At 46.9% G+C, this 9,681-nt stretch overlaps 1 protein-coding gene across 1 annotated transcript; it reads right to left on the reverse strand.

The window, feature by feature from the left end:
* Positions 1-312: 312 nt before the first annotated feature.
* LOC119453590 (facilitated trehalose transporter Tret1) lies at positions 313-1,734 on the reverse strand. The gene has a single exon (XM_037715645.2). It carries the CDS (start codon positions 1,732-1,734, stop codon positions 313-315), a length of 1,422 nt encoding a protein of 473 aa, XP_037571573.1.
* Positions 1,735-9,681: the final 7,947 nt, after the last annotated feature.

A 9,681-nucleotide genomic window follows, 5' to 3' on the forward strand; every position in this document is an offset into this window, starting at 1 on the left:
TTACACTCGCAGCTATATCACTTGAACACCACACAGCGGAAACAGCAATAGAAGCATAAACTTGATTTGCTTAGCTTTCCAAAGCACTTTTGCGTTATGTCTTGTTTATTAATAAAGCTAGCACACATTTAACTCGGCATTGTATGCCACATTGCAATCCTGCTAGGACCACATACTCCGCACTTGTCGGAAGGAGGGCTCTGGACTGGTGCGGTCTTTAGGCCACTGCCTATTGGACCAGATGTCACCATCATACTCCTTGGATAAGTGCATGCCGGCACGACAGCACTTTGCCAGGTGCATACACCGTCCCTACTCCGTGACACCCTCGAAAGGAGGCGTAGTCGAAACTGGATGCAATTCAGTGGCACTGGAACCGAACTCACGAAGGCTCTCGAATATCTGACTGATGTCTTCGAGAGACTTCCCCTTGGTCTCTGGAATGTACACGTAGAAGAAGATGACCTGCACAACAGTGACTAAAGCAAACATCCAGAAGAGACCGCAGAAGTTGAATAGACGGACGAGGTCATGGAACTCCTTAGTGATAAGGAACTCGCAAAAGAAACAGAAGGCGGTGCTGACGCCGGTGGAGAGATCGCGGGCTCTGGGCGATAGAATCTCACCCATAACGACCCAGGGCACCGGGCCGATACCGAGGCAGAAGGCGGCAAGATACGTCGTGAGTGACATGAGCGGCACGTACCGATAGCGATGGCGGAATTCACCATTGCCCATGTCCTTGTAGTAGTAGTAGAAGCCCAACACCGTCAGGCTGGCCGTCACAATTAGAGAGGAGACAAGCATCAGGCAGCAGCGACCCGCGCGGTCGATGAGCAACGACGCTGCGAGCGACGAGATTACTTGCACGACGCCCAACATAATCGTGCAGTCGGCGGCCGAGATCTCCGAACCGGACGACTCGAATATTTTGACCGCGTAGAAGGTGATGACGTTGATGCCGCAGAACTGCTGGAAAAACATGAGCAGGAGCGTGTAGGCTAGCGGCAGCGAGAAGCTGCGCTGCAGCAGGTCTCCGAAACCAGCCGGCTGACGCAGCAAGCTGGCCTCGATGGTGAGGCACTCGGCTTCGGCGCAGAACTTTGGCCCGTACAGGAGTCGCAGAGCATCGAGCGCCTTGTCGCGTCGGCCGTGGGCCACCAGCCAGCGGGGGGACTCGACGGCGAACGCCATGGCGACAGCCATAACCACGGGGCACGCGGTGCACAGCAGAGCGAGCGACAGCCAGTCGAGCCACTTGCCGCCCACGAAGACGGCCAGCACTCCCAGCGTGACGGCAAACTGGACGCCGGAGCCCAGGAGGCCGCGAGCGTACGGCGGGCTGATCTCGGTCACATACACGGGAACGGCGAGCGAGACGAGGCCGCAGCAGAAGCCGGTGAGCACGCGGCCGGCGAACAACCAGGGAAGGCTGGCGTTGCACAGCGCGATGCAGAGGCAGCCGCCCACGAATCCCAGCGATGACAGCTGGATGGGCCGCACGCGTCCGAAGCGCTCGATGAGGAAGCCGCTCACCAGGCTGCCCACGAGCGCGCCCATGGCGAGCACCGAGCCGAACCAAGTCTCCTGGGAGCGCGTCATGTGGACGCCGCCGGCCGCCATGCTGGCCAGCGCTGGTGCCGAATAGCCCAGGATGCTGCCCATGGCCACCGAAGCGAGCGACGATGAACCGGCCACATAGTAGAAAGCGGGAAGGTTGAGCGCACGCTGCATCGGCCTAGTCCGGCTGTGCTACTGGTGCTGTTTCTTCCTCCACAGCACGTGCATCCTCGAGGGCCGGCGGACCAGCGAAATAAGAAGACCGTAAGAACTCGTGACCTACCACGCCAATGTATAGAGCAAAAGTAATTGCTTAAATATGGAAGCACCTATCATGCCACCAAGAACGGAACAGGGGGAGAAAAAAATGAAAATGAAAGACGAAGGCGCGCGGCATGTCTCCCTTGGGGAGACGTCACTGGGACACAGCCACAGGGATGCTTTTCTTGCAGTTTACAATTTCATTAGAGATACAAAAGGAGTACCTTGCCGAATTTCCAGAATTATGACTTATTCCTATTAATTCACTTCTTTATGACAAAACTACTTTATCTCAAAGTTCTTATTGCTATTTTTCTAACGACTGCTATGCAGATTTAGTTTTTGTTAATTTTCTCATAAACATAGTTGAAACCGCCTGCTTCTTGGCCAATCCCACGTAGTGGGTATGAGCCAAAGTTTAGGAGAAAAGACAAGACAAAACTTGCAGTGCGCAAAACGCAGTCACGTAGAAGAAGCCACAAGCTAGGCTTAGCGGTTCCAACGTGGGACTAGCCGGGAGGCGCGGGGTCCATCCTGCAACTTCTCTGGACCGAAATAAAGTTCTTTCACTCACTGCTCGCTTCGCAAGAAAAATATTTCTGGATGATAAAGCTCTCGTAGTGCTGGAAGGTCTTGGTAAGTGCTCTGCTGGTATATTTTAACTGCGCTAAACCACACGGACAAAGACGAGACAGACAAGACTTGTCTTGTCTGCCACGTCTTGTCCGCCTCGTCTTTGTCCATGTGGGTTAGCGCAGTTAAAATATACCATGCATGTCAACCAACTAGCCCAACTTGGAGCTCTACTTAAGTGATCTTGCTTGCTTGCTTGCTTCCTATACCATGGCGCACACCCACCACGGGGGATTGGCCAAGAAGCCGGCGGTTAAACAGGTGGTATGAAATTATTCAATGAAACTAACTGATGTTAGAGCCGTATATTATTTTATCTTATAGGGAATTAGTGTGCTTTTTGGAAGGAGATCAAGGTAGAAGGTAATAAATTTCAATCAGTTTAATTGGAATTTTGGAAATTAATAAATAATCAATCAGTAAAATAACGTAACTTAGAATTTTGTGAAATATTAAACAATATATCAGTAAATTAACTTGTTATTCTCCTTGTGTCAATGAGGAACTCGCATACGGCCCTGCATACGCTCCTGTGGCTAAAACCCAGTGTATATGCCCCGAAAGATAGAATATTTTCAGTGTTTATAGCGATGCCTAATTTTCGGAACGGAATTTCGAAGTATTTCTTTCTATGGATTGCGAATCGGCGGCAGTTTAATAAATAATGATCAATGGTTTCAGGTTCATTGCAGAAATGACATAGAGGGGACATCGCCAGACCAGACCTGTTTAGATAAAAATTTAGGGGTGGAATACGGCATCGTAATTTTGTAATTGAAATTTCCAATTTACGTGTGGGACACCATTGATTATCCCAAGGGTAAAGCAAATGCTTTAAGTCTGTGATTTGGAATGTCTGTTTTGTAGAGTAATTTAAGAGACATAGTTTTCTAAACCTAGCCGCGGTGATATAAGCCGAAGTCGGCAGAACATGCATGACTGGTCCCTGTAGGGATGTACGTGCGAGTGCGTCGGCCATTTCATTTAAAAACAAATCATGGTGACCTGGTACCCATATTAAACGCACCAGACGTAAGGTCGAAGGGATTAATCTTTCTAGTTCGTTCAAAACTGTGTTGTCTGAGGACGAGGTGAGTGCTGTGCACACTGACAACGAATCAGTTACTATTACAGCTGTCGAAGAATTTCCAGGAAGTTTACGGAGAGCTAATATAATTGCTAATAATTCTGCCTGAAATATAGGTGTAAAATCAGGCAGTCGCATTGAATAAGACCAGGATAGCGCCTCAGAAAAAATACCTATATCTGCTGGCCTGCAAACAGCGGAAATATGAAGATGAAGTGATTTCAAGTCCAAGCTCCACCACGGGTTTTCGACGGTGAGAACAATAAGGACGATTGCAATCCTGGAATTTCATACTAGGATTGAGTTGTTTAGAAAGCACATTTTGTTTTCATTCATGATTCATAGTGAGCACAGGGTGCAAATACCGATGGTGAGGCATCCACGCAAGTTTGTGTACGTGTCGTGCGGCTATGTCCTCTTTATGGTTTGTTGACCTTCATTTCGCATTGAAAACCTGACTTGCTTGCTTAGTCCCCTTGACATCTCAATGACATTTCCTACTGATCAACCGCGAAAAAACACGATCGTCTGTTTCGGCAAATGAAATAAATAGTTCTATCATCATCAACCTAAGGTTGGAACACGTATATTCGCATACGGGAATCAAGATATGGGGTGGGTGACGACTGGTCGGGCAGACCTATACACGAAAAGACACAAGGCCACGTTTTTTACGAGGAACTAGGATTTTTATTTTCGGCTAGCGCGTAAGAGTTCATATGCCGGTACATGTTACCGGACAGGGTGAATACCTTGTGGCATGCAGACGATACAGCCGCGTGTGCCGCTGTGAACACGCTAGTGTTCGTCGTAGCAGGAGACGTCGCCAAAGGAGGCCTCGCAATGGTGGCAGCGGTATAGGGACGCAGGCTCTCGTGTGGATCCGCGTGTGCTTGAGCAGTGACGACTTCTGAACGAAGCACTTGGAGCACCGGTGTCAACCCAGCATCTTGATACGGCGTCCCAGCTCGTGTGAGTGGTGCTTGCGCGCGGAGGCAAACCACTTCTTTCTTCACGATCGCACAAAAGCATTAGAGTTAGGATCATATAACTAACAGTCTCCACCAAACAACAACTTGTCACATTGCAGTTTCAAAGGAATGCTTTTCTGCTTAGCGATAGGAATAGACGCCGCGATTTGTCGAATAGACGCTGAGAAATCTTTACGAACCGCAAACTGCGTACCTCTCAGTTTATTTCCCGACGCGAGAATGATCTTGCCATCTTTAATGTGATTAAATACCACAATTATTGGACGACTCTTGTCGACTTGATAACGACCAATCCTGTGGGTTCTTTCTACGCTCCAAGTCTCAACCGATATTCCTAAGTCTTTCAAGCAGAACGAGATAATCGCTTGCTCTGTCTGCGCCCATGTTTATGATTTGTTATCTGGCAATCTGAAAAAAAAGAAGAATATTTCTGCGCAATGTATCCTGGATCGTTGGCAGCAGCATTCAGTGAGGCTGATATGCTAGCTGTTGGCTCGTTCGCATTAGCGGACTCTGAAGTTATCGAGTCTGCTATTGGCGACAGCCGCTTCTCATTAAACGTTACGCGATCATCAAGGCATTTAATTGTAGTCTCACTACTTTTTTTATAATCATGGGGTTTTACGTGCCAAAACCACGATCTGATTATGAGGCACGCTGTATTGGGGGACTCCGAAATAACTTGGACCACCTGGGGTTCTTTAACATGCACCTAAATCTAAGTACACGGGTGTTTTCGCACTTTTCCCCCATCGAAATGCTGCCGCTGGGGCCGGAATTTGATCTCGCGACCTCGTGCTTGGCAGGCCAACACCATGGACACTAAGCAACCACGGCGGGTTTAGTCTCACTATACTATACCGCCATTTTTGATTCTCAGCTATCACGTGTCTGCTTCTGCTCAAGCCTCTTGACGATTTCAAGAACGGATGAGCGAACACAGGTGTCTGTCTCAGTGCCAGAAACAATTATCTCGTCACGATTACCCTCAATATCAGCTGATAAAAGCAGGAGCATGTGAATAGCGATTGTGCGGTATACAAACCAAAAGTACGAAGTAAACACACTAGACAAGCATTTCCTAAAACCAAACTGAATGGGGCACGACAGCGCAAGAATGCCGCGGTTAGAACTTCTAATACCTAAGAAGTGCCCAAGTAACCCACCTTGGTAAACAACACTAGTGATTTCATGCTGCGCCCAGCGGTGTCGATGCCCAGTGGGGCGGGGAACGGGCGCAGCTTATGTGGACTGGTTGTATATGACGCATATGACATACTACAAACCGCCGAGTGGAGCAGCCGCCTGGATACCTATAAGCTTTTTGATGGTCATGTATACGCGCCTACCAATTTTTTCAGCATAAACAGCCCATAACGGCACTCGAAAAGAAAGAAAATGCTGTAAAATAAGATTCGGAACACGTTTTATTGCTTATTTTACTATAGGGTATTGCATGGTCTAGATATAGCGGAAAGTACTTGCAGCAATCCCGTTTTCATTCCGTGACGCAGTAGAGCGTAATTGCACAGGTTGGTTTCTCGTCAACAGCGGAGTCGATATACAGGAAGATCTTTTTTTAAGTTTTATGGAATTCTTAAAAACCGCATGCGGCAGATTATATAATTTTCGTCCTTGAGCTGAATTATTCGAGGAGGCGGACACTACTAGCATGGGAAATCGAAACATATACTCAACCTTTTAACAAAAATTCACTAATTAAATTCTGAATTAATTACTTTATGGCACATATTGCAATTAACGAATTGTAGCTGGTGAGCTTGCAAGACGTATCCGCTTGAAATGAATGTCCAGGATGACACCAGATTAGAGATATTTCCCAAAGTGTGGGACAAAACAAATGAGCGTTCGAGTTACTTTGGTGCTTCAATGCATACAACAGTGTTTTGTTAAAAACTTAAGTGGAACAACTGCACACTTTTACGGGGAGTTTAATTGCGCGTATCCCCAAATTGGCATCATTTTGGGAATTCATTACAAGTGGATACGCCTTGCAAACTCGCCGGCTACAATTCGTAAATTGTGAAATGCGCCGTAAAGTAATTATGGGTCATTATTCTAAAACTATTCAAAAAGTATTCGATTCGGTCTCAAAAATTACTATTCGCACACCCCTAGTTGTAGTCGCAAGCGGAGCTTGCTGGCATGCGAAATATGCAACACCACTTGCTGTTGTTTAGAAATGTCGGTCCACATCGCTCGCGTTTGCAATTCCGGGAGGCACAGATGCTGACGCGCTACACTGAATCTGGAAAAGGGTATACAATCAAGTCGTTAGAAGTGAACCCAAACGCTGCGGAGCGTTCGTAGTTGGGTGACCATGCACGGAAAAACACCAAACAATATCCCCCCCGCTGCCCCTAGCCACCTCGGCTCCCTAAAATGCACAAACCTGGGTTTTTGGCGTGGAGAACGGCGTAAAATTTACCTTGAGAATGCATGAAGAATAAGTTAGAAACAAATGCCTATACATCAAGATTATGTGTACCTGTGTGAACAAAACTCAACGCAGACAAACTACGGAGAACGTGAAATGAAGTGCTCACAAGCGCATTACAGACATAGTTTAAATCATGATCATAACGTACATCTAATAAATATCAAGACAGGAATATTGACGTTTGTAAAGCTGGGTCAATGAAGAGACGAGTTGTCCTGGGTGTACGCGGTGACTTTTTTCACCTTGAAATACTGCGTGCGAACTAGCCCCAACCGAAGTTTTATTGAACCCAAAGAAGAGCAGCATAGCAAAAAAAAACAAAATAACGTAAACGAACGTACATATGATAATAAACAACGAGTCTCGGTTTATACATTCCTCCGTATACCTATAAATTCTTCGTCGAGAAACATCCTGCTACGACATGTTGCTGCACAAGTCCTCACCATCGAGAGTGAAACGACTTTTACAGCGGAGCTTAATATACTCAAGCCAACCTGAGAACTATTATGCAGATTCCACGCAAGGTGAGATAATTATGATGCTTGCTGTAGTGTTTGCCTTAATTTACGGTAATTGGCGGTGATATTTATGGCGAATGTTTAAGTTATTGAGCGCTTGGTGCAATCGAAAGTGGTGAGGTGATGTTTCCCTTGCGTGTTAGCTTGAGGCCTTGTTGCGGGACGATCGTTAGCGCTGTCGTTGCCTCACACGGCGCATCGCATCGTGGCAGAAGTGTTAAACTTAAATTAAGTTACTGTGCTTCACGTGCAAAAACCAGTCTGACTATCAGGCATGCTGTAGTGGGAGATGCCGAAATAATTTTGACTATCTGCGGTTCTGTAACGTGCACGCTACCGTACGTTTATCTAGGCCAATTACTCACAGGGGACTCAGATCATGATAAGAAAATTTACCGAAGAATAAAATTGGGTTGGAGTGCATACGGCAGGCATTGCCAGATCCTGACTGGGAGCTTACCTGAAGTTGAAAAGAAATGTGTACAATCATCGCATTCTACCGGTGCTAACAAACGGGGAAGAAACTTGGAGGTTAACAAAGAAGCTTGAGAACAAGTGAAGGACCGCACAAAGAGCGAGGAAACGAAAAATGTTAGGCCTAACGTTAAGAGACAGGACGAGAGCGGTGTGAATCAGACAACAAACGGGGATAGCCGATATTGTAGTTGACATTAATCGGAAACAATGGAGCTGGGCAGGCCATGTAATGCGTAGGATGGATAACCGGTGCACCATTAAAGTTACAGAATGGATACCAAGAGAAGGGAAGCGCAGTCGACGACGGCAGAAAACTAGGTGAGGTGATGCAGTTAGGAAATTTGCAGGCGCAAGTTGTGAACAGCTAGCGCAAAACAGGGGTAATTGGAGACTGCAGGGAGAGGCCTTCGTGTGGCAGTGGACATAAATATAGGCTCATGATGATGATGACGACGATACCCGCTAGGTAGGCCCGTTCCTTGTTTGTTAAACACAAAGATATATCGCTGACACAATTATCTGTGCACAAAAAAACAGTGCCAATGTTTGATCGTCTGACCATTTTAGGGAGGGGAAAGACTAGATATCAGCGGGAAATCTTGGAAGCTTTTCACGTTGTAAATCAGAAAGATAATTGCGTCAGCGATGCATCTTGGTGTTCAACAAACAAGCAACGTGCCTACCTAGCGGGTAGGTAGTAAACTGACATTAATGCACGTGTCTTGGGAAGTGTAGAAGATGTGCATACGTCGGACGTTGTGTGCGGCAACGTAAATTTCAATACAGTACAGTTGAAAGTCCAGCGCCAGTCCGTGTCCAACGCCCGCCCTTTCCTTGGGCGTTGGACACGGACGGTCCCTCCCTTTTTCACGTTCATCATGCACCAGAGGTTGCGCTAATGCAGACAATAATTCCCGAAATTTGTGGAGCAATGCATTGCCTTTCCAGTTACTTTCTTAAGAAAACGGCGTTTCATGCATTGAAGCACAAAAGTAAATGACCGAGGCGCACTTCATCCGTAGATCAGATTTGGACGACCGACGACTGTGCTCGCCGCTATTGTGCTTCGAGCGTTGTTTATTGGCCGCAAGTTCGGCCAATAAAAAGTTATATTTTGAACCAGAGCTTTTCGGCAGTCCTATTCTTCACCGTTGCAAAAATTTAATTCTGGAATTTTACGTGCCAAAACCACGATTTCGTTATGAGGCACACTGTAATGGGGGACTCCGGATTAATTTTGACTGGGGTTCTTTAACAAGCACCCACTGCGTGGTACACGTGCATTCTTGTATTTCGCCCCCATCGAAATGCTGCCGCCGCAGCCAGGTTCGAACCCGTGACCACGAACTTAGCAGTGGAACGCCATGGTGACTAGGATATGGCGGCGGGTTTCTTCAGCGTCACTACAATGTGACAATATTTGTTAACTGGCTAGTCGGCAAACGCGCTTCATAACTCTTTCATGTTGTGTGAAGGTAACACGTCCCTCTCGAGTGGGGGACAATCTTTCTCGCGGTTATGAGTCCACAGTAATGGTCGTGTTAGCAGTGAGATCCTCCTGCTCTTGATGTAAATGAGTTTGGAGTCGGAGAAGTTGCTGAAGTCTCCTGATTTTTGAACTTTTGCCTCGTTTCGATTTTTTATTATCGAATTCATGGATATTCAATTTGGTTCTTGCGAAACCTACGT

Source organism: Dermacentor silvarum, chromosome 1 (assembly GCF_013339745.2).
Source record: "Dermacentor silvarum isolate Dsil-2018 chromosome 1, BIME_Dsil_1.4, whole genome shotgun sequence".
Lineage (NCBI taxonomy): Eukaryota > Metazoa > Arthropoda > Arachnida > Ixodida > Ixodidae > Dermacentor > Dermacentor silvarum.

What these genes read in the sequence shown, in the direction of transcription:
- LOC119453590 (XM_037715645.2), bottom strand. Translation starts at nt 1,734, where the DNA reads ATGCAGCGTGCGCTCAACCTTCCCGCTTTCTACTATGTGGCCGGTTCA.